Source organism: Mustela lutreola, chromosome 3 (genome assembly GCF_030435805.1).
Source record: "Mustela lutreola isolate mMusLut2 chromosome 3, mMusLut2.pri, whole genome shotgun sequence".
Classification (NCBI taxonomy): Eukaryota; Metazoa; Chordata; class Mammalia; order Carnivora; family Mustelidae; genus Mustela; species Mustela lutreola.
In genome coordinates, this window is record NC_081292.1 from 121,663,145 (window position 1) to 121,689,281 (window position 26,137).

The 26,137-nt window shown below is 37.4% G+C and overlaps 1 protein-coding gene and 1 pseudogene across 1 annotated transcript in view; one reads left to right on the forward strand and one right to left on the reverse strand.

The window, feature by feature from the left end:
• The window catches only part of LRP1B (LDL receptor related protein 1B), a 2,000,743-nt gene that overhangs the window by 871,966 nt on the left and 1,102,640 nt on the right, over positions 1 to 26,137 (reverse strand). Inside the window, exon 8 of the mRNA XM_059166755.1 lies at positions 411 to 633. Within this exon, the coding sequence (XP_059022738.1) occupies positions 411 to 633 (223 nt within the window). The remainder of the gene's footprint in view (positions 1 to 410; positions 634 to 26,137) is intronic.
• Positions 14,058 to 26,137, forward strand: part of LOC131827707 (large ribosomal subunit protein eL8-like) — a 67,920-nt pseudogene continuing 55,840 nt past the window's right edge.

The following is a 26,137-nucleotide window of genomic DNA, read 5'->3' on the forward strand; positions in this document are numbered from 1 at the left end:
TCGAAGGTCACATGGGATAGAGGATAGTATAGCTCCTTATAAATAAACTATTTAAATTAGATTTTAGTAAGTTTTATTTTTAATAGGTCAAAACATCTGTCTTATCCTAATTCTTTTCTTGCAAGTGTGGGACTTTTGCTTTTGCTTATTGTTTTTATTTTATTTTTGTTGCCTTTTGTTTTGTGTGCTTTGCTTTTAATAGAGCAAAGGAGGAAGTCAGAGGCATTATGGAATGCACTGTGAAAAGAACATTCTCCCATATTGGAAATACATCACAATCTTTACGACCCTTTGCAGCTTGACTTCATAAGAAATTTTCAACATTCCAATTCAAATTTTAGGTCTTCTTGCTAGTATGACGCCATTCATTTTATCACCTTAGCTGCATTTTCTAACAAAATTGTACTTACTTGTCTGCCTTGAATGATAGTATGTCTGTTTTTTCCTCGATAGTCCACCACTTCCACACAGTCCAAGTAAAGATCTACCCAGTAAACCAATTTGTTGACTAGGTCTAGTGCCAGTGCAGCTGGCTGCTCTGTCTTTGAATCAATTATCCTTGTTCTGTTCAGCCCATCCATGTCACATCGCTCCACTTTGGCCACATTCCCGTAGTCAGTAAAGAAAAGTTTTCTGTTGAAAGAAAACTAAATGTTAAAGGGGGGGGGGGGGAGCATATTCAATACAACCATCTGTAAAAAACAGAACTTTTCCTTCTAATTTATTTCAGTGGTTACATCTGTTAGCTTCCCATAACCATTTCCATATAATATCACTCATAAACAGAGAAATCTGCTAATGAATATTGCAGGGCATAAGGGATCAGGTTAACCAACAACTGTAAAATTTCCCCAAAATGGATGATTATGGTGGGTTTATTATTGTATTAGGGGAAATGTTTCTTTAAGCCTCATAGAGCTGATACACAGACACCACAGGAATGCACGCAGCCCATTTGGTATAAGCTTTGGAAGTGAGCCAAGTCACCAGCCCAGGGCATGTGAGCTATCAGGCTTTATCTTCAACCTGCTTTTCAAATTGCCTAGTAATGTCTGTCTCTTATAAAAGCCATTATGTGGAGCTCAATGATGCTATGAGTGGTAGAGAATAGCAAACCTGGAATGGAATTAAGCAGATGGAAAAGCAAATGTGGTGTTTGTAGAAAAGGAAATAAAACATAAATAATCCCCCCAAAACCAATCCCAAATTCTCCCAAATATTCCCAAACCACAAAATTTCATAAAGCAAATGCAGGCCATTACTCCTCATTTTCTATTTATTTGAAAGAACAAACTAAAAAGCAATGTTGACCTCCAAGACAAAAAATAATCCTTCCGTGAAACACTAATAGTGTCTATCAAAGGTTTAAATACCTCCCAACACCTCAGTGTCTAATGTTTGATTAGTATTCACTATGTTTAGTAAACACAAATCAATTTCAGTTAACCTGACAATATTTTAACAAGATTACCTACTCAGGAGACTAAATTACCTTTGTAAATAGAAGACTATCTTACCTTGACTTAAATACAATCTCAAGAATAATCTGATTTACAGTGACTGAGAAATATTAAGGTTACCTAGAGTATAGAATATTTGATTTTACAAACTTGGTGAATTAGTTTTTAGTTACTTTTCTCAACATCCTTGCATTATCTAACAGTATGGGGTATATTTCAAGCTAAACAGTATTATTTAAACTGTAATTTAGCTCTTTCTCCTGCGGGAGGTTTTGACTAATTTTTAAACATTAATGCATACTGTTCTGTAACAGTATAAGCCAGATTTTATTCTGAGAAGATATTTTCCTAAATATTCTTGAAAGACCGATTTATCACAGTAAGTTAAAAATTATCTCCAAGTAACATTCTATTCAGGTGAAGAACTTTTCTATTTTAGTAAAAAATAAGTAAAAGGGCATAAGGTGCCACATTTTATTGTTATGCTTGACAAACTTCCGCCCCTATGTACTCACTTGCACTTGCTCTCTCTCTTTTCCTGCTTTCATCTTATATCCTCTTTCATCACTTCAAATCAATTTGCACATAGCTATCCCAAGTTAAATTATTACAAGGAGTACCTAGTTTTCCTATTTCTTACTGTAGAACACTACACACTATTCCTGCTATATGAAGCTCTCTTTTTCATTCTATAAAAAATGTCTCTCCTTTTCTAGTTTCCTTTTCTGACTGGCCTGTTTCACAGGGCTATAGACATGCTGATCCAAGGGTAGGTTTGGAAATAAAGAGTTGGAGGCTCTGGCACACTATGGATAATGTGATATGTATAGACTAGGCATAGTGATATAAAGCAGGTGATTGTGCCAAGTACATGATGTTGAAGAGGAAAGATGAGTCTGGAGTTGGGGACTACCCGGAAGTCATTTTGAGATGACTTAATTACATGTAATCCCAAAAGGGAAAAAAGGGAAGTGTGCCAAGTCCAGAACCATGGAGAATAAAACCAAATAAAAATCAGAGGCTGTGGTCAGAGAGATTACAGACTTTCTAGAAGTCTAAGGGAGAGAAGTTCCAGAATAAAAGACTAGAGTGGTTGGCTGGGTCAATCACTTCACAAAAATAATTCAGATTAAGAATATGTTGAATTCGGCATTTGTTAAAATACCAATAATTTTGAGAAGTTGCTTTGAGAAGTTTAGTTATGGAGGAAGAGTGAACCAGCTGATGATGAAAGCGGTCAGGGAAAATATGATTTATTTTTCTAAGATTTTCAGTGATATTGATTTATTGCAGGAATGATGAAAGTGATTCTCATATTATTCCAGGTCATAATAAAACTGGTTGAGGTAATGCTCTGAGTAAGATTCAGTCAAAATATAGGGGGAAAAGTATAAATATATGACTTATTAAAGTACCCCTGTTTTAATGAAGAGTAAAATCAAAAGAATAGGAGGACTTTGGGTATGTGAAGAAGAAATAGTAAAGAGCTAGAACTGTAAAGAATGTATTATCTTTGTAATCCCAACACACAGTAAAACAAACAAACAAACAAACAAACTAGTGCCCAGTAGAGACATCAAAGATGTTCCTTATACCAAATTGGTCCTTCTCAAAGTTCAGAACACTGACTATGATGAGTTCTGTTCACTTATAATTGAAATGCAAGAAATGGAAGTGTTCACCAGGATAATAGCACTGATACCATAAAAACTGTAAGCAGCAAGTACCCATAGTCACATGGTTATATGCATTTTTTGAATTTACTTGTTTTAATAATTTTTACTCTTAGTTTAAAATCTCCTACTACTGTTACAGAGAAAAGCTTCACTTTTAGGGCATTCTTTAATTGAGGCACGGTTGTATTGTGATTGAAAACAAAAGTTAAGGTTTCTGTCTGAAATCTAACTAAATTTCATCTGAGATACGGGTTGAAAAATCACTCTTTTCTTTCCTATAACATATTTGTCCAAATCTTAGAAAAGTAAATAGTACTTTGTGAACCCCACTATGTCACTGATCCGTACCTCTAAGACAGAAGAGGCGGATTATTTTTATTTTACAGAGGAAATAAGCTCAAAGTCTACGTGATCAGCCATTACCAGAGCCATAGCTTGAATGTTTGTCATACCTTTGTTTTTAACTCATTATTTTAAAATAATTTCAAACTTACAGAAAAGTTATAAGAATAGTCGTGTGAATATCTACGTCATTCACTCAGATTCATGGGTTGTTCATCTTTTGTCCCTCTGGCTATTTCTAGTCCTGCTAGTACTCAGGACAGGAAATTGCAAACATTATGACCTGCTACATCTAAACACTCCAGCCTGCATTTTCCTAAGAGCAAGGACCTTCTCTTCAATAACCACGGTACACCTATCAAAATCAATAATTTCAACACTGAAAAAAAAAATGTTAACACTGATACAATATACAGCTTTTATTCAAATTATGCTCACTGACCAATAATGTTCTATGTAGTCAAATTCCCCCCCCCCTTTTTTTTCTGATGTAGAGTCTAATCCAGCATCGTATGTTGCATTTAATCATTCTTTTTTTCTCTAGGCTCTTCTTATTCGAATAGCTTTTCAGCCTTCCTTTGTTGTTCACAATGTGATTATTTCTGAAGGGTTAATGAGTTGTTTTAAAGAATATCTTCATGATGAATTTGCTTGATTTTTCTCATAATTTTATTATGTTATACCTTTTGAACTGAATTGCCATAGTTTTGTACTTTCTAGTAACTACTTCTGATCTTGGAAACTGGATTAATCTATGCTCTACTCCAGAAAGTCCATAAAAAATGGAATTCTCCATAAAAAAATGGTGGTAGTTTGGAGTCTCATTTACTTCATTTTATTCAGTATTTTTTGAACACTTAATTCTATTAATTTCTAGGTTCTCAGTTACCCTTTCACCATCTTCTCCTACCAGAAAACGAGTTGCTGATGCAGCTTCAAGTACAGCAGAGCCCCCAGTATAGTGCCATGATGAAGTTATGGTGGATAGAAGGGACCATTCCAAAATTTGTCTTATACCTCATTCCCTCAGGATTACAATAATGGTATTTTTTCTCTCTCTGTTCATTCCTGTGATATCAAATTTTTTTTTTATCTTATAGCATGGAAAAAAATTAAATTGTGATTGCTCTTCTCTTGTCTGTCACTTATTTTTTGAATGGCATTCTACCTGATTCCCACTAACACAAAAATTTAAATTAAAATAAGACAATACTGCAACTACTAACTGTATTTCTATGACATATTTAACTATTAGTTCATAAAGGACAGCAATATTTCTATCAAATTGTCCTTTATTCATCCAGTTCATTGTTCTTCTGATTCAGCATCTGTAGTAGGTAGGAGTTTATCATGTTGGCTTCCTTATCTCATCAGATACGGGAAACTGATTTTATCTAACATCTTTGTTGGTTATATGAGTAGCCCTGTTTTACTATAGATATATAAGTTTTACTATAGATATATAAGTTTTATACAGTTGGAGATAGTAAGAAACTTTGAGTGTTGTTGGTAAACTTGCCTGACATAAATCAAAAGTTGCAAAGGGAACCCTCATAGACAGTGATAGAGCACTGTGCTTACAGAGTTATGGCTCCAATCATCCTTACACTTTAAAGCAAAGCAATTGTTATAGGTACTGACATTTTAAACATATATTTTATTTTCTTTAGCTGATAAAAATAAGACTTACTTTTGCCAGTGATATACATTTTAAATGATGCTTCTGCAGTTTTGTACTTTGTCCAAATGGACAAAGGGGAATTTAAACACATCAGAGTCCTCTCCATATCTTTTTAACTGCATAGTCAACCTTGGTTTTGTGTCATATTCTTACTCCTAATATTTTGGTAATAGCTTCATGATGGAATTCAGAAATTTTCAGAGTTCTTACAATGAAATTACCTACTATTCATTTTAACTGCTGAAAAATGAGATTACATAGCAAGTTTTAGTTTAGGGAGTTGATGAGATGGGAGCAAATAAAAACATATTACCAGATTAAAACAAACAAACAAACAAAAACATTGTTCTCATTAAGTCCTAGGAAACCATCCATGTATATTAATCACATGTTAAAGTAGGTAACTGCATTTCTTCGTATTTTAGCAAAATAATATGTATTTTCCTTGACAAGGATTATATTCGGAACTTTGTTTTTCAGTCATATTTTTAAAATAATTGTTACTCACTGGATGTGGTGAAAAAATAATGATACTGTTATGCTGAAAATAAATAAATTTTAAAAAATTTTTAAAAAATAAAAAATAAAAATAATTGTTACTCAAATAATATCATAGTAATACAACTTTTTTCTTCCATTGTGTATACAAAAACTTGAAAGAGAAAGCAATTTTCCACATTATATAGAGTAATTTAAGTACATTCAGAACTAAAGTAGAAATATTAAATATTTAGCATTGTAATTCTAAAGTGCAATCGTAAATCTGAAAGAGTAATGAGTCTTTGGAGTAAGAGCTTTAAATTCAAATTCTATTAGCTCCTGCTACTTAAGGGATGTGGATGATAAACAAACTATTTTCTCTGCCTAGCCAAGACTGTTCAAGACAGTTATTTATTGATTTTTACTTGTTAAGGTTTTTGCTTTCATTGTTTGAAAAATCTCTCTCAAACTTGGTTTTTAGTTCATACATAAACACACAGAAATTAAACTTGACATATAGACTCTGGCTCTCTGCTGGCTACTCTATATTCTGGAAACATTCCCACTAATGATTCCCCCAGAAGTATACATATATTAGACATGTCACTCAATGTGGCTGACCCATTAACATCCTTATTTACCTCAACCTGCTCCACCCAGATAATGTTCCAGAGAGGGGCAGCTTTAGGTACCAATAGCATCCCTCTCCTTCCTGTTGACAGATAATTAGATCAATGAGGAGCATGCCATAGAAATGAAAACAAATTGTAGGTTTAGCTGAGTCACCAAGATCCTTTCTCTAAATATCTAAACCCAGAAATGTGAAGGCCACCTAGTGGCAGTTGTTCTAACATGGGCAAGAGGAACAGCTGGGGTGAGGATGGGGACAGGGGCAGTGAGAGAGGAGGAATATTGGAATGTGTACATAGAAGTGGGTGAGCCATGAGACAGAAAATCGGAATGAAATGAGCCCTGTAATCCTTGAGTGAGGAATTGGGCCCCACAGAGTCCATCTTTATTTCTTATCTTTAGTTGCATGAACATGTATGATTTTCCATATTATCTCAGGAAATCTCTGTATATTTGAGTTGGCTTTGGTGGGTTTCTATACTTAGAAGTTAAGAGCCATAAGAAACCACTACATTGTTTAATGTTCTATTTAGATCACTCTTGTCCTGAAGATATTGGACAATCAAATATCATACCACTTTTTATTTAGAGTTAACATTAACTCTAAATAAAACAAATGGGAGAAGATATTTGTAAATGACATATCTAATAAGGGGTGAATATCCAAATATACAGAAAGACCTAATACACTCAGCACCAAAAAGAAATAGTCTGATCAAGATATGGACAAAGCAGTTGGCTAGATATTTTTCCAAAGAAGACATCTAGATGGCCAACAGACACAAGATGCTCAAAATCACTAATCATCAGGGAAATGCAAATCAAAACCACAATGAAATATCACTTCGCACCAATTAGAAAGGTTAGTGAAAATGACAAGAAATAACAAGTGTTGGAAAGACTGTGGAGAAAAGGGAACTCATGTTGGTGGGAACATAAATTGGTGCAACCACTGTGGAAACCAGTATGGAATTTTCTCAAAAAATTAAAAATGAAAATGCCATATGATCCAGTAATTCCACTATTGGGTATTATCCACAGAGAATGAAAACACTAATTTGAAAAGGTATATGCACCCCCATGTTTATTGCAGTATTACTTAAAATAGTCAAGATATGGAAGCAACAGAAGTGTCCATCAACAGATGAATGAATAAAGATTATATATTATAATTTATAATATTACCTGGCCATAAAAAAAGAATGAGATCTTGCCACTTCTGACAATAGGGATAGACCGAGAGGGTATTATGGTAGGTGAAAGAAGTCAGAGAAAGACAAATACCATATGGTTTCACTCATATGTGGAATCTAATACAAAAACAAATGAACAAACAAAAACAGATTCTCTAATACAGAGACAAATTTATGGCTTCAGGAGGGGAGGTAGATGGGAGGGTGGGTAATATAGATAAAGGGGATTAAGAGGCACAAACTTCCTCCTAGAAAATAATTATATCATGGAGATGCAGCAGAAGGAATATAATCAATATTATAATATATGGTAATAGATGATGACTATATTTATAATCTTGGTGAGCATTCAGTAATGTACAGGATTGGTAAATCATTATGTTACACACTTGAAACTAGTATAACATTGTATATTAATTATAAATAAATAAATAAAGCAATCATTTTATGATTTTTATATTTAATCCTCAAAAAACTCCCATCTTGACACTGGGTCACTTTAAAAAAAAAAAAATCAATCTTTCATAAATAGAAAACATCTGCAACCTTTCTTGCAACCTCCCATGAGAAGACAAAGAAGGATACTATTAATGAACAGCATTAAAAAAAAAAAAAAATCATCCTTCCGCGGTGCCTGGGTGGCTCGGTCAGTTAAGCATCTACCTGCGGCTGAGGCTATGACCAATCTCCTGGGATTGAGCCCCAGGTCAAGTTCCCCGCTCAGTGGAGGGCCTGCTTCTCCCTCTCCTCTGCCTCCTGCTCTGCTTACTTGTGCTCTCTATCTCTCTGTCAAATAAATAAATAAAATCATTTTTAAAAATCGCCTTTCATTTTTTAAAAAACTGAATATATACTCAAACCATAGATTTCCAAACGTTCTTCCCTAATTCCAGCTGGCTAAACTCTCTCACAAACTCAAATACAGCCAACATCAATCTATACCTGACCCCAACACTGCCTTGAACTCATCTTTTTTTATGATTTTAACCAAATAATAAAAAATAAGAAACCTTAGTATCTTAGGCTTTCCTTCCATTTGTTTTCCATTTTCCATATTCTGAGAGACAAGATTCAACTCAGCAATTAATAAACCTACCATTGGAAAGAGGGAGTGGTTAAAAAAAGGTAGAGAGGGGGCCCTGGGTGGCTCAATTAGCTAGGCATCTGACTCTAGATTTCAGTTCAGATCATGATACTGAGATCAAGCCCAGCTTTCCACTCTGCACTGGGCTTGGAGCCTGCTTAAGATTCTTTCTCTTCTTTTTCTTCTGCCCAACCCCACCCCACTGGCACACACATAATCTCTCTCTCTTGGGGTTTGGAGTGGGGGGAGAGAGAAAAATAGATCTGCACATTATTTATTATTATTATTTTTCTCTTTGTCACATAGGTATTTCATCACTGCTTAACACACATTGGGACACAGTGGGGGAAAAAAAAAACAAAAGCTTAATCATCTCTCTGGGTTGTCAGTGCCTGAGGGTAAAGTATTGACCCTATCAGGAAGAAAAAGGATGGTCCAAATTGACCTGCTTACTTGCATCACTTCCTCTATTCTCCAAGAAAAGAACCATGTGGTTTATGTTCATTTACTCATTCCTTCTACCCATGGCTCAACTGGACCTGTCACATCTAACTGCCTGGAAGATAATGACACATTTGGCTTCACATTTTCACCAACCTGCAGTCATTATTTTCAGACCATAATTGGAATTCTTAGAAACTCTTCTTTATCTAAGACAAACCTCATCTCTTCCTACCAAACCCCTTCTGATCTGCCCTCTGAAACTCTACTCCATGATCATAAATGCCCCAATATTCTAAGACTATACCCTTCATGTAGTTTCCAATGTTTTACCTTTACTGACTGAAACTTAGCACCTCCTGAGGTCATATTTCCCAGCAGTCATTGAAAACGTGGGCTCCTGGGGCACACGGGCGGCTCAGTCACTTAAGTGTCTGCCCTGGGCTCAGGTCAATATTCCAGGGCCCCTCTCCTCCCTGCTCATGCACTCTGTCACTCACTATCTCACTCATTCTCTCACTCTCTATTATATTTATTTACAATAGATACTCTCTCACTACTATTGTATTTATTTATTAAATAAATAAATCATAACTATAAAAAAGGAGTTTAATTTAGAAGAAAGAAAAGAAGGAAAGAAAGGAAGGAAAGAAGGAAGGAAGGAAGGAAGGAAGAAAGAAACAAAGAAAGAAAGAAAAGGAAATATGGGCTCCTAACAAGAACCTCAGAGGTAGATACAAAATCAGTGCCCTGACCTATTATTAATTCTAGATTATTATTTTCCTCTTATTTTGTAAAACCTCCTGCTTTATTGAGAGTCTCATAAATCACATCCATCCTCAAAGAATCATCTGTCAACCTTCTGATTTTCTTTTAAAGATTTTATTTATTTATTTGACAGAGAGAGATCACAAGTAGGCAGAGAGGCAGGCAGAGAGAGAGAGGAGGAAGCAGGCTCCCTGCAGAGCAGAGAGCCCGATGCGGGACTCGATCCTGGGAACTCGAGATCATGACCTGAGCCGAAGGCAGCAGCTCAACCCACTGAGCCACCCAGGTGCCCAACCTTCTGATTTTTTTTTAATCTAATTATTTTTATTTAAGAGTCAGTGCCCAGTTTTCTCTCTTTCTGACCACAACCAAACTAGGGAAGTATCTACAGGATAAATGGATCCCACAACTTTTCCCTTGCTTTCTTGACCTCCTCTCTGCATCTGACCTTTTATTTCCAGCACATTCAACCACAAATTTCCATCATGATAAAAACTATATTGTTTGTCATCACCAGAAATTTTACCTTCACTGAAAGAGATACCCCTCCCCACCCCCCACACACATACAAGAGCTTCTTATTCTTTCACTTGGCAGTGTTTTCTATCGTATTGTGCAGGTGCTCTCACTGCAATAACTCTTCGAGTTCATTGAGACATTGTCCCCACTGACCCTCTCCATTCTCTGCCGTTCAGCCAACCTTCAAATTCTATTTCTCATTTCTTTCCCACTGTTCCCTGCCTTCTAATTCACCCCATTCCAGCCTACTCCACTCTCAGAGGATGATCTTTCCTCTTATTGGATAGAGAATTGAGAGCACATCAAAAAGCAACTCTGCTTTCTTACAGCCCCAGCTAAAACCCATCTGCATCTACATTAATTCTCTCCCACCTTCTCCTTTTGTAATGCATATGGAAGCCTCCTCTGGTCTTTGAATCCAATACAAAGTGAACAGGAACACATATACACATCCCATCTCCTCTGAAACTTGGCTTCAATAATTCCCACTTCTTTCTGCATTTTTAACCTCTCCTTTTCTACTAAATCTTACCTTTAACATATGAGCTTGCTCTACTATTTATCATCCTGAAATAAACCTTTTCTTTTAGCCTCAAAACACTCTCCATTTCTGGCCCTTTCTCTCTAGGCTTCATTTGCATCCAACCTTCTCCAAAGAATTTTTCATACAAGCTGAATGTTATTCCTCTCAATCATCCTTCTACCTCACTGATATCTCCTCCAACCCCACCATTCTATCATTCCACTTTTTTTTTAACCTACAGAGATTGGCAGTTACTTAACATGTATCTAAACCTTTCTCAGCCCTTTTTACTAACCTTTCTATAGCATTAGACCAAGTTAATCCCTTTCTTCCTTTTGATTATTTTTTTTTCTTTTAGCACTGTATTGGTATTCTTCCTTCTTTTTTTTTTTTTAAGATTTTATTTATTTATTTGACAGAGAGAAATTACAAGTACACTGAGAGGCAGGCAGAGAGAGAGAGAAGGAAGCAGGCTCCCTGCTGAGCAGAGAGCCCGATGCGGGACTCGTTCCCAGGACCCTGAGATCATGACCTGAGCCGAAGGCAGTGGCTTAACCCACTGAGCCACCCAGATGCCCCAAGGTATTCTTACTTCTTGATTGCTTTATCTTAGCTACCTTTTCCACTACCTCTTTCTGTATCCTGGCCAGGATTCTAAAACTGGAGGTTCCCAGGTTCAGATGTGGAATCCCTAAATTTTCTCATAAAGAAGTCTTTAAAGTTTCCATGATTTTCATTAGTATTATAATAACTCTTTTATATTCTAACCTGTCTTCTGAGATTCTAACTCATAAATACAGTTGCCTTTTTGATATTTGCATTGAAATTCTTTGAGGTATCTTAAATGTAACATATCCAGTAGTAAATTCTTGTTCTTTCTTACAAAATTTATCCCCTCATTTTGTTTTGATGAATACTGTCACTTTTTACCCAATCACTCATTCTAGAAATCAGGAATTTATCCTCTGTAACTTCTACCTTATCTTTTACATCTAGTTCATCACCACATCCTGACACTGGTAGCTTCAAAATATATCTCAAATCCCATATTTATTTAGTTCTGTTTCTCTTTTCTAAACCCAGTCACCATCATCTCTTGCCTGGGGACTTATAACTCATCTCTGTTTCTTATTTCTTTAAAACCACTCTCCTCATTGATGCCAAAGGAATCTTATTAAGATGAAAAGGGGATAATGTATAATAAAACCCTTCTATAGCTGTTAATAGCAGTCAGCATAAAACCTCATATTCCTAACATTACCAACAATGGTGAGCATGATCTAGTCTCTGCCTATCTCTCCAGCATCATCTACTGGTATACTTCCCCACTTCTAATACCTTGGCCCTCTAGTGGTATGCTTCTATACTTCTAACACTTTGGCCATGTTTCAGTTTCTTGAACAAACTGTCTTTTCTTCCATTCTGCACTTCACATATCCTGTCCCCCAGTCTGGAAAGTAATTTAGGCCATGGTATCTCAATCTTGACTTTAGATTTCAACCTACACGTCAATTCCTGTTGGGGGGGGAGGGGGGCAGGGGAACCTTTCCTACCTTTCCAATATTAGTTAGGTCCATCTGATATAATTTCATGTCATTCTGTATTTTTTACAATGTTCTTCTTTATTTTACTTGCATAAAAGATACAGCACACACACACACACACACACACACACACACGGTATGTTTAAGATCTGTTTACTAAGTAGACTATAAACTCCTAGAAGACAAAGGACATATCTGCTTTTGTTGGGAGCCAGTATAGGAGGCCTACTATAAGAGCTGTAAGGGACTGAATATGATTGGCTGTTCATTTAGGTCCACTCACGCGGGAGGTGCATGAGCACTGCATTCTGATTGGTTAACACTGCCTGTATAAAAACCCAGAGGAGAAGGAAGAAAAAAGCGATTAATAAAAAAGGTTCGCCACTGCGTGAGTCTCTGAGTCATTCTTGCTGGCGAGAGCGACAAGTGGTGCCGAAACCCGGGAATCTCATCGTGAGAGATGCACGGAGTTGGCGGATCAGGTAAAGAGTGCACCTATTTCTGTCTAGTGACAGGGAAAGTTCCTCAAGTCGAGGATGAGCGTAGAAAGCTTTCCGGTATGGGAAACGAGATGGCCACATATAAAATGCTGGGGCCGCTTTCTGATATCCTTAAAGCAATTGGTACTCCTTTAAAAAATAAAACAGCTCGTTTGTTTTTGAGAGAAGTGGGACAAACAGCTCCCTGGTTTTTGGAGGAAGGGATATTAAGCATCCCTCAGTGGGAGCATTTAGGAGAAGACCTTAGACGCGATCTGCACACTACACCGGGAACCCTGGCCGTTTGGTCTTTAGTGAAAGTTTGTTTGCAATCCCCGTGAGAGCCCATACGCCAGGCCGTGAAACTGGGAGGGGAGATCTTAGAACAAGTGAAAGAGGAATCTTGTAAAGGCTCCTTGAAGGACACTAGCTCTGAGAGTGAAAGCTCAAACAGACACTCAGACAGTGAGGGATCTAGCTCGAGCGATGATGAAAGGGGCAGAGGAGGGAAATCGCCCAAAAGCCAAAAGGTGAGCAAGATGCAAAAGGAGCTTGCAAAAAAGGAGGAAGAGCTAAAGAAGGCTATGGCGCAGCTCAAAATGCAGGGGGAAGTTATGGCACAGCTGAAATTAAAAGCGGAAGAAGGAGCTATGGCGCAGTTACAAACAAAGATGGAAGTGGTAGATAACTTAGATCCTATGCCCACGTGCCCAGCCCCAACAGCGCCACCTTACGAGGGGCCTCCTCCGTATAAACCTTGCTGCACCAAGGCCTGCTATTGTGCGAGCTGCACCGCACGAGTGGCTGCCATAGTAGCCTCTCAGAAGTTTGGGTGGGAACAGGATTCTCATTCAGTCCTAAAATCCCCACTTACTCTAACTCCACCTTTTTTGGCTATAATTATACCTACCAAGACCCGGCGCAAGGTGCATCAGCTCACCTTCTAGATAGGTGGCTGCTCTGCAACACTGCACAGGCATGTACAGGCTTGGAAAGCCTTCACTTTATTAATGGGTCTACATGGCGTAACTGTACGTACAACTATCACGTAGGCTCTCGATTTGAAACAAATGTTACTTGCAATTGCACCTCAGCTAAACATATAAGTTACTCACCAACGCCTGTCTGTGTTAGAGCTCCCTTTCTCTTCATAGTTTTTAATGCTTCTACTATTAACAAGTCATCTAGTTTCTCTTGTGAGTCCCAGAATTGTCTGCTATCAGAATTTTGGAACGCCATGGTGGGAGACTCGGCAGTAATAGCCAAGATACCGACATACATCCCTATGCCAGTGCAAGTGAACTCCGATAACTTGCCTGTGTTGCTACGGCATAAAAGAGATTTTGGGATAACAGCGGCCATCATTGCGGCTATTGCAGCATCTGCCACCACCACCACTGCTGCTGCAGTAGCGTTGACAACGTCAGTACAGACAGCAGCTGCGCTCAACAACGTCACAGGAATGGTCGCTGAAGCATTGGCTACGCAAGAACAAATTAACGGACATTTGCATGCTGGGATCCTTATTGTAAATCAAAGAGTCGATCTAGTACAGGAACAAATAGATGTCTTAGAATCTATAATCTCTTATGTATACAGGATGTATACATAATATGGCGGGACTTTGTGTTACTCCCGTAGCTTACAATAACTTGTCAGTAGCGGCCAATCTGTCTCAACAATTGGGAAGAATGCTTAATGGTACCTGGAACCATCAATTTCAAAATTTAACTAGGCGATTACGAGCTCAAATTATATCCACAAATTCTACCAAAGTAACTATTGCACCTGTTAGTGAGTGGAAAAAAAAAATGTTACAGCAATCTGTTTCGTTCCTCAAACCGTGGGCCGGACTTGGTGCCATGGCTGTTCTCTTAATCACAGCTAACGTACTAATGTTACGTTGGGTGTGTGGCCGTATCCGTCGCAATCAACGACAATAACACCTCATGGTTCAAGCCATGATGGCTCTTGAGGCTGGTACCTCCCCCCAGATATGGCTAAGCATGCTAGATCGGTAGTCAAAGACGGGTAAGACTGATCCCACACCATAGCAACCTAAGACAGGGGCTCTTCGACCAGGGAGAGTACCCGATGACGGGTAAGCATGTGTGCTGAGGATTGGCAACCTAAGACAGGCACGATCTCAGCCATTATAAATAAATAAAAAAGGGGGAGATGTCGGGAGCCAGTATAGGAGGCCTACTATAAGAGCTGTAAGGGACTGAATATGATTGGCTGTTCATTTAGGTCCACTCACGCGGGAGGTGCATGAGCACTGCATTCTGATTGGTTAACACTGCCTGCATAAAAACCCATGCTCCCGGGGTTAGAGGAGAAGGAAGAAAAAAGCGATTAATAAAAAAGGTTCGCCGCTACGTGAGTCTCTGAGTCGTTCTTGCTGGCGAGAGCGACATGCTTTATTCAGTATTGCATGCTCAGGACCTCATCATGTGTCTATCCATTCATTCATTTTCTTCCTTCTTTTTTTTTCCTTTCCTTCCTTTTCCCCCTCCTTCCTTCCCTCCTTCTTCCTTCTCACTCTCCCTCTCTTCTCTCTCCTTCTCTCTCTCTCTCTCTCCCTCCCCCCTCCAAACACACACTCACAAAGGCTTTGGACTGACTTTGTCCTATTGGATCAATAAAATCTATAACTCAGACTTGAAATTGGACTAAAGGGGGAAAAATATGGATAAGGCCATTCTAGCTTAGGGAAATAAATACATTTTCCACATTATCCAGCACAGCCCAATGGAATTCTACTTGGAACCCAAATCATTAGCTAACAATAAATCATTGTTGTCTTAGTTTGATTACACTATCTTTTTTTATATATAGCTCCCTTTAGAGAATTTGTAGGCATTAGTGATGGGTTCATGGTAAGACTTGGCTTTCCAGTGCCTGGCCAATTTTCATTTTTAATGGCATCTCCTCAGCATTCCTTTCTACTTAAATACAGACACCAGATTATAACAATACTTAGCTGTATTCCTAAGAGGGTCAGACGACCTGTATCTAGTATCTAGCAAAAACTTGCTACTTTGTTTACTTTAAAGTAGGATATTTAATACAACCAATGAGAATTTTAAGAATACTGCCACCCATGAGTAGGCTGGTTTGAAAGTACTAAGAGATTAGACAAGAATATACTAGTTTGGTAGTTACACATTAGTACAGGGGCTGAGGATGGAAAAGAGAAGAAAGTTCAGAAATATTTTGGGATCTTAGTCAATAGGACTTGATAATTAATTGACTGGGAACAAGGTGAATAGAGAGTAGCCTTCTAGTATAACAACTTTCATAAAATATATTTCTTAAGTATATTGTGACTTCAGATTTCTCTCAGAAAGTCTAAGTCTACCTGTCTTATAAGATCTCAAGGTACCATTCCATTTAATATGAAGAATGGATTTTATAGTCTAGGTATATTAACTTCATGACCAAGGGCAATGCTATTTTAGGAGTCCTTCAAGGGTCAGTTTACAGGATGTCAATATCCAAAGGCTCATGCTCAATATACTTGATTCATGTGGAACAGTAAGATATTTGCAGTAATATATTAGATGTCAAGAAGTTGCTCTTTGAGATATGCAGAGATGTATAACCTAATTTCTGCATTAAGGAAGTCCTATTGGTTTATGAAGACATTTTTTCTGAGCTGAAATAACACAGATGGTTGTCTCAGAAGTGACTAAGGTAAGTATCCATGAAGTTGTGGACTGCTGAACAAATCTGGTCCATTGCTATGCTAATTGCCAGTTAACTGAACTGTCAATTTCTATTTTAAATTCTTACTAAGTGGGGGGAAAACAGCATGTAGAAAAATGAAATTTTACAGCACAGTTTTCTTGTATATTATTTGTTATTTATACTTGTACACATCTCAGTTTGCTGTTGGAATAGATTGTGTAATAATACTGTAATGATGATAAACTCATATGGTTATACAGATAAAATAGCAGTGTAAAGAGAATAAAGATTTCTTTGATGTTCACTTTCCTAGCTGTGAAGGAAAGATGTACTTAGAAAAAAAATAAGGCAAAATTCTGTAAATCAATAACTTCTTCATAAGTGATGTTATCCAAATCTCTTGGTTTAGTTTTAAGCAGAAATGAAGGATCAAGCTTAGGCTGCATGTAGGTAAGACTGCAGAAGACGAGGGAAGCTAGTGAAGGGAATCGACTGTCCCCACTGAGTTAGAAAAACAACTATTTTTATAATTGTGAGCTGCCCCTACACCAGAGTTTCTTGACTGGGCTGAGCTTCAGGGGTTCCTTCAACAATCAGTGTGTAAGGATGTACAAATTGGCAGCTATGCTAGTAAATACTGCATTACTTATAGTACTACAGGTGCACTTTTTTTTTTTTTTGACAAGAGAATTAATATTCAAAAAAGTGAATACTTGACTTCTAAGCTTTACTGGATACAATAATCACCTGGGGAGCTTCCTGAAATCTCTAATTCCTATAATCAGTGTGGAGCAAATTTGGGCAATATCTAAAAGAAAAGTTATTTATGTACGTGTCCTTTGATCCAGCAATCTCTATTCCAGAAATTTATCTTGACGAGACATATTCACAAATAAGAGACAATGAAGGCACTAAGTTATCCCCATAACTTTATTAGTAATAGCAAAATATTGAAAATATGCCTGTATCTAGTCCTCCCTTCCCTTCCCTAATCATTCTTTCTTTTCAGAAATATTAAGTGAGCATCTACTATGTTGAAGGTTCTGGTAATACAATAGGGAATTCCTATGTCCCTCTGGAGGGAATAGGAATCAAGATCATTGAAGATAGATGTACTTTACAATTTATGAATACTCAGGAAAAGTTGGTAGTGTAGCTCTGCTGATTGTTAGAAGGCCTTCTAACAAGCTCTTGTTAGTGTCATAGTCAAAATATTAAAAATAGTAGGTTATTCAATAATGGTAATCTTGTCGCAATTTACATGGAGGCCATTCAGTTTTTCAGAGAAGAGGTTATTTGAATCACATCTGTGTTAGAATTTTAAGTTGCTGTTTGCTCCTCCTTCTCCATGTCTTTTTTCTTCAAATATCAGTGCCTATGACTGATATTCAGCTTCGCCTGGCTATTTAACAAGACAGTCTCCCTTGATTCAATTTAGTTCTGACCTAGGTGTTACCGTGAAGATGTTTTGTGTATCTGATTAACATATATAATCAGCTAAATTTAACAAAGGACATTATTTCCTATAATCTGGGTGCATTTATTCTACTCAGTTAAATAGCTTTAAGAGCAGAACCAAAGTCTCCATGAGGAAGAATATCTACCTGTGGATACTACTAGCAGCTTTGCCCAAGACTTTCAGCCTGCCCTTTCTAAGACTGCCTGTCCTAAGCATTTTCATCTACCACATATCAATACTTGTAAGAAATCTATACATATTCATGAATCTTGCTGGTTCTATTTTTCTGGTGGAACTCTGACTGGTACAGTGCCCAAAAATTATTTAGAAGAATACTTCTCCATTTAATAAGAATTTAAAACAGATATTTGACAGTTCAGATTACTCGCAATTAGCATAATAATGGACCAGATTTGTTTAGTGAACCAAATGGAGAAAACACAGGTCCTGAGGAACTATTTTGAAGCCCTAAATCTGGCCATGCCAAAATCAGTATTCCTTGATTTGTTTAGTGATCTGAGTCATTGAATTTCTCTTTTTGCTTAAACTGACTTGAACAGAGTTTTCTACCATTTGTAACTGGAAAATTCTTAGGTGATAAATATCCATGGTTAAGACAAATGGTGACTGGAACAGCTATCATTACTACAGAAAGAGAAATAGAAGTCAAATGTTCTACTGACAAATGCTGCTTATGAAAATCAGCAATTTAAAAGACAAATATAAATTACTTGTTCCGAAAAGTTATTTGAGTAATCAATATGTCAGAAAATTCAGAAGTCTAAAAAAAATATATCTATAATTTCCTTTATAAATGCTCCCAGCATTTTGTTTACTTTGTTTTGCCAGAGTTAATAGCAAAAGTAAAAGGACAAATTTCATACTCCACTATGAAGAAGAGCCATGAAACTATTAGAAATGTAGGATTTCCATGTGCCAAACTGTTTCAATCTTTTTTTTTTTTAAAGATTTTATTTATTTATTTGACAGAGAGAGATCACAAGTAGGCAGAGAGGTAGGCAGAGAGAGAGGAGGAAGCTCCCCGCTGAGCAGAGAGCCGGGGATCCCCGGAACCTGAGATCATGACCTGAGCCGAATGCAGCGGCTCAACCCACTGAGCCACCCAGGCGCCCCAACCTGTTTCAAATATGTGTATGTGTGTGTGTGTGTTTGTATTCAATTTATATGTTAATATATATACATTTATTCTGTAGGATAAATTATCCAAATAACAATTTCTAGTTATTCACTATAATAGGGTTTTACTTATTTTGAATTAAATTGTGAGGCAAAAGTGTTTCTAAGTATTTATAAAAGAAAGATGAAAAGTGTGCACTTGAATGAAAACAAGGTAGTGACCTAGTGGGCTAAGGCTTCAAGGCCTAATGCCCAATTGGCTGCCCAGGATATTCTAAATAAATTATATTATCCACCATGAACCTAATGAGCAGTCTCTGACATTGATATTCATCATAAAATATAGAATCCACAGTTGGGAAATTCAGTTTGGAGCATCTGTCCAGTTCATTATGTGTTTTTTTGTTTGTTGTTTATTTGTTTTGTAGAAAGAGGCTTTTGTCCCACAGGATTTAGCTCCTGCAGTGCATTGGCCCTTACCCTGCAGCACCTCCCACACCTGCCCCCTTTCCCTAGATTATTGCACCAGCAGTGAACAATTAACCATGAGGCATCCAATAAATTGGTTGCAACGTGTTAATCAGGTTCTAAGACTCAAATTTTTAAAATGTTGACACAGAAATCTCTAAGTGACTTTTGGCTTGACTAGACGCATGAAGTCAGGGTATTGGTTAGCTATGTGGAGGCGTGTAGGAGTGCAGCAGAAAAGCCTGTCAGGAGAGAGGAATATCGATGACTGAGATAAAGACAGAAAGGCTGCAAGGCAAGAAAAAGAGAGAAGAGGAAGGAAGAGAAGCATAAAGCAACCGTAAAGAAAGAAGTCTTCTCTCTTTGTTCATATATGATCTTAAATTTCTCACAGGAATGTGTTAAGGCTGCTTTTAAACTATTATGTTAAATAGTGGGTCTGCTAACCAGAGTTTAGGAATGATAAAGATTGACTTCAAGTGATGCTATCAAAAAAAGTAAGTGTATCAAATGAAAATGAATCTGAGCTAATGCTGCCCTCCATACACCATGGTCAAACTATCTTTTCCTCATCTTGGATTATAATAGAGACCTAGAGAGATAAATTGCTTTGCCCAAGAACATACAGAAAAAGTAATTAGAGGGTTTGGTTTAAAACTCCAGGTCTGTTCATTCATGGAAATGTGCTGTGCTCAATTTCCTCCCAATATTTCCCTGTTCTCTCATATAGTGTTATATGCTTATAAAACCACACATTCTTATAGTTCTAATTATATTGAATTTTAACTATCATTTATAAATATCAAAACAGGATTTGGATTTCCTACTTTGTTTTTTCAATTAGAAAGTAAAGGATCTGAAAAAGGAGTCAGCTATCTCTATAATATATAAAATATTTTCTGTGTCTGATAAACAAATGATAACAATAACAGCACTGTACTTTTTAAGTTTTTCTGCTGTATTTGAACCATTGAAATAACTATAGATAGAGCTCAAATGTGTTGAGAGACTGCTTAAGGCTAATGGATGTGTGTGCATTATTCATCACTTTTCCCATGTATGTAAATGGAGATGATAACATTCATATGTCAAGAGCTTCAAATCTCTCTGATATGAGGAATTCGAGAGGCAGGGCAGGGGTTGTAGGGGGTAGGGAAGGAAAAAAATGAAACAAAATGGATCGGGAGGGACACAAACCATAAGAAATTCTTTTTTTTTTTTTTTTTTTTTAATTTATTTGATAGACAAGTAGGCAGAGAGGCAGGCAGAGAGAGAAAGGAAGGGAGGCAGACTCCCCTCTGAGCAGAGAGCCTGATGCGGGGCTCAATCCCAGGACCCTGGGATCATGACCTGAGCCGAAGGCAGAGGCTTTAACCCACTGAGCCACCCAGGCGCCCCCATAAGAGATTCTTAATCTCATGAAACAAACAGGGTTGCTTCGGGGAGAGGGTGGGGATAGAGTAGCTTGGTTATGGACATTGGGGAGGGTATGTACTATGGGGAGTGCTATGAAATGTGTAAGTCCCATGATTCACAGACCTGTGGCCCTGGGACAAATAATACATTATATGTTAATTTAAAAAATTAAACATCAAAGATTATTAAATAAAAGAAAAAAGAAAGTGAGCACAACAGACCCAAGCTTCTTAATGCACTGTACAGCTATGCAAATAACAATGGTCTTAGGTCTAAAAACCTATAATCCAAGTTTGTTTCCCTGCCTTCCTCCCCTTCTTCCTTTCTTTCTTCCTTCTTCTCTTAATCATGAACAGCTTTTTGAAGAGAGATGTCTTCATTTCAGTTGGAACCTGCATCAGTATGCACATAAATGTTCATTTGAATATAATTATTAGTTAAAATTGACTGGTTAAAGTTAGTACATTAAATTCAGGTAAATTAATTTTATGAAGACTTTGTAAAACTCTGTGAAAACCGATCTCACTTAATGCAAGGTATACTACTTAAATTGTTTGGAACCCATCGTTAGAGTGTGAGCAATTTGAAAGCAAGGGTGATGATCTTTATGGAATAATCATAAAATCAGTTAGATATTAATCACCTCAAATTGTTTAGATACCCATCCAATGTCATTAAGTCTGTATTTTCATTCCAAATACCCAACCAATATTTGTCAAGTGCCAAAAACAGCGTTTGACAGAAACAGATTACTTCAATACACCCTAAATGCTAAACAGAACTCACCCTTTTGGAATCACGGTCAGCTCACACTGAAGATATAAAATTCTATTAGAAAGCAAAATGACTGGGTACACAGATATTGATCAAGTCAGCCATAGAAGGGAAGAGATCAGGAATTGGAGGACTGTAGAAATATGTTTCCCTGATAGACATTGCCTCACATGCCTTGACCTGTTGAGACGGTGCTTTGGTGTTTGCTCTTAAAGTTCAAATTCTATCATCTGGTGTCCCTACCCTTGGATAGTTAAAATCTTGCTGATTTTTTTTTTCCCCTTAGTGGCTGCTTTTGTTCTTTCCAGATCCTTAATTGCATACATTTTATTCCAGCCTCGTGACTTGCCTCTAGCTTTTATCATTATTTTTGCTTTGGAACATGACTGTCCTGTCCTAAAAGTAAATGGTATGCTGAATCTGACAGCTTCGATACTGCAATCCAGAACAATCCCTTTGAAAAAGTGGTAGAATATGCAGAAGTAGTACAAATATTAGAGGCAATTACTCATTCATACTTTCATTCAACCCTTACTTATTGCATATCCATTTTGTCAGACATGGTTGAGTTTGTGTTATTTTCAGGCTTGGTATCAGATGATACATACAAAGACATAGTCAGACTGACCTGAGTTTCAATGTCATCTTTGATTCCAAGTAACTGTTCGATTCTCAGCAAGTGACTTAAATTTCTAACGTACAACTTCATCTTCATCAGTAAAGTGAGAAAAATAATGCTAAAGGATGCTTTTCTCTGAGTCAGATGAAAGGAGATGGTGATTATGTCAGAGACACAAAACGTGAATATCCTTTTCTCCTTTCTGTGTTCCATATTTCTGATTTCATCTGTGTTTTGTTTCTTTTTAGCTGAGAGTTTAGGGATGATGATTTGAAATAGAGGGCATTCTATACACAGAGGTCCAACTCATAAATATCCATTTGCTGGAGGAATAAGTCCTTGACAAAAGGACTCTGACTTGGCAGGGCTAAGGGAGGTGTATGATGTTCTTGGTGAACCTCACTTTCATACTCAATAAGCTAATGAACTCTGTATCAATTGAAAATCCTAGGCTACAGAAGAAAATTTGAGATGCTACTAAGAGGCACAGTCAACTTCAGTGGAACAAAGACTTGCTGAACTCTCCTAATGTACAAGGTGAGAGGTACTGGTGATAAAAGTTGAAGAAGGGCCATCCCTTTGCCCTCAAGGTCCTCATATTCTCTCACAAATTCTTTAGAAACTAGCCATAAATTGGATATCTGGAGAGCTCTTTGAGAAAATACAAATGCCTTTTTTTTTTTTTTTAAATAAAAGGCCACTGATAGGTATAATACAGTTAAAATAGTCATGAAGACTTTTGTAAAGTGTTACATTTAAAATAACGTATCTACTTTGTCTGAATAAGAAGCTTATTTAGTAGTGACAAAAGAAAATAAAATAAATGAACACTTCTCTGAATGAACTACATAAAATTTTTTATAGATCCATTTCATGACAATTCTTATTTTACATTTGGTATAAATAATTGGACAAACAACATATGAAAATCTCTAAGTTAGGGACGCCTGGGTGGCTCAGTTGGTTAAGCAGCTGCCTTCGGCTCAGGTTATGATCCCAGCGTCCTGGGATCGAGTCCCACATTGGGCTCCTTGCTCAGCAGGGAGCCTGCTTCTCCCTCTGCCTCTGCCTGCCATTCTGTCTGCCTGTGCTCACTCTCTCCCCCTCTCTCTCTCTGATAAATAAATAAAAATCTTAAAAAAAAAAAAAAAAGAAAGTCTCCAAGTTAGCAAATCATACAAGCTTTTACAAAAAAGAGTAATGAGGGGCGCCTGGGTGGCTCAGTGGGTTAAGCCACTGCCTTCGGCTCAGGTCATGATCTCAGGGTCCTAGGATAGAGTCCCGCCTTGGGCTCTCTGCTCAGCAGGGAGCCTGCTTCCCTCTCTCTCTCTCTGCCTGCCTCTCCATCTGCTTGTGATTTCTCTCTGTCAAATAAATAAATAAAATCTTTAAAAAAAAAAAGGAGTAATGAAATGCCAAGTCAATGTGTATAAACTATAGGAAAATCTCTAGAGTCTAAACTGGCAGAGAAATGGCATGAGGATCAAATGAACAAGTTTAAGGGAATGCATTAGAGAAAAGTATTCAACATTATTTAGTTAGGAAGCTGGGCCATGCTCTTATTACTTATTCGATGGGTCCACACAGGTGAACTCATCTTACTGTCTTTATTCCAAATGGCTTGTTGAGACTACTATCAGAATAGATGATTTTCTGAGGACATTACCCTGATGTGCCGCAGTGGCCAAAACAGACAGGCATAATTAAGAGTATTAGAAACAAAATGGAAATATTCTCCTACCCACATAACTTTTATCACAGAGAATTTTAAGTGGAATTCTGTGTTTAGTTCTAGGGGCAGTGTTTCTAGAACGCTATAACAAACCTCGGGGAAGCCTTTTTACATAATCCATAATCAGATGAGAGGAGAGGTAGTATAGGGATAGGCCTGCAAGTCAGACTCATAGAAATGGAATAAAATGATTGCATTTCTGATAGTAAAGACAAAGGTTGAAAACAGCTCTGAACAAAACCTATAAAAACTGAGTTTTAAAAGGCTCTGCCAGAGGAGCCTGGATGGCTCAGTTGTTAAGTGTCTGCCTTCAGCTCAGGTCATGATCTCAGGGTCCTGGGCCTGAGCCTGGCATCAGGCTCCTTGCCCAGCGGGAAGCCTGCTTCTCTCTCTCCCACTCCCCCTGCTTATGTTCCCTCTCTCACTGCGTTTCTCTCTATCAAATAAATCAATAAAAATCTTTAAAGAAATAAAATAAATATAAGGCTCTGCCAGTCACAGTTCATTTTTGCAATAAGGAATGGGCCAAAATGCCCACACTTTATTTTATGTAATGTGACCCCACACTAATCCTCCCAACCACCACACTCAATCACAGGTACCAGTCAGGGATTGGGATTTGAACTCAGTGTAACCAATATAGGCCTTATGCAAAAACTAATGACCCCAATTAGTCAAATTATTTCTTTCAAGATCACAAAGCAGTATCTCAGAATGTGACTATACTTAGAGATAGGATCTTTAAAGAGGTAATTAAGTAAAAATGAGACAACTGGGGTGAGCCTTAATCAAACCTGACTGGTGTCCTTATAATCCTTATATGAAGAGAAAATTTTGACATTTATACATAGTATTATATTATATATATGCATATAAATATATTAATATATATTTATGTATGATCAAATGTACACTATGCACATAAAATTTTACAGATATATTGATTATCTTGAGAGCCAAAGAAAAGCAAGACTAGAAAAAAGTCTGTGCAAATAGGAAATAGGTCAAACGAAGATTACTACACTGCCCAGAGGCACAGAAAGGACCCAACGGGGAACCAGCCCATTTGCTTCAATTCACCTTTTATGCACAAACACTCTCAGTGGCCAATCAGTGGTAGTTCTTTCAATTAATAGCAGGGTGGTATCAAAAGTATCAATCATTGGAAGATTGCTTATTGCTCTGCACTCCGATGGTTCCATTGCTGCCAATAATACATAATATGTATGAAAATGAGAAGGAACTTACTGGTAGCTACTGAACTGGTCTAGAGAAATTAATCCTTGCAGAAAATAAGCACCCACTTATATACCACTGATATAGGCTTGTGGTGGCCGAAATATAGATTCAACAAATTGAATTTCAGAAAAATAGAATATACAGCAGTGTTTAAATAACGAGACAATCCCCTCTAAACTTTCAGTTCTTCAAAATAAAGTAGACTGAAGAGGCGCCTGGGTGGCCCAGTCGGTTAAGTGGCCAACTCTTGAGTTTGGCTCAGGTCATGATCTCAGGATCCTGAAATCCAGCCTGACATCTGACTCCATGATTGGCGGGAAGTCGCTTGAGGATTCTCCCCCTCCCACCCCCTCTCACTCTCTGCCTCTCCCCCACAGATTCTTGTGCTCCCTCTCTCTCTCAATCAACTAACTAAATCTTTTTTTTTAAATGAATAAATAATAAATAAAGTACACCAAACTTTAGTCATTCAAAAATATTATTTATGTCATGCATTATGCTGGCTCCCAGGACATACAGAAAGTAGTATTATGTCCATTACTTTAACTTGTGGCCATGCTGTTGCTCCCTTTCTTCCCATCCCTCAATCTTCTTTCTGACACCAAAATAAAGCAAGGAAAGGACAAATTGAACATTTTACCAAGACATTCCATAGAAAGAGAAAATGTCTCCATTTGGGTTGGAATTCCTAAAGTGCATGTATTCTGCCTACATAATGCTGAATTTTGGTATCTCACTGTAAAATCTATAAACATTTTTATCCAGGTTGAGGCATATTCTCCT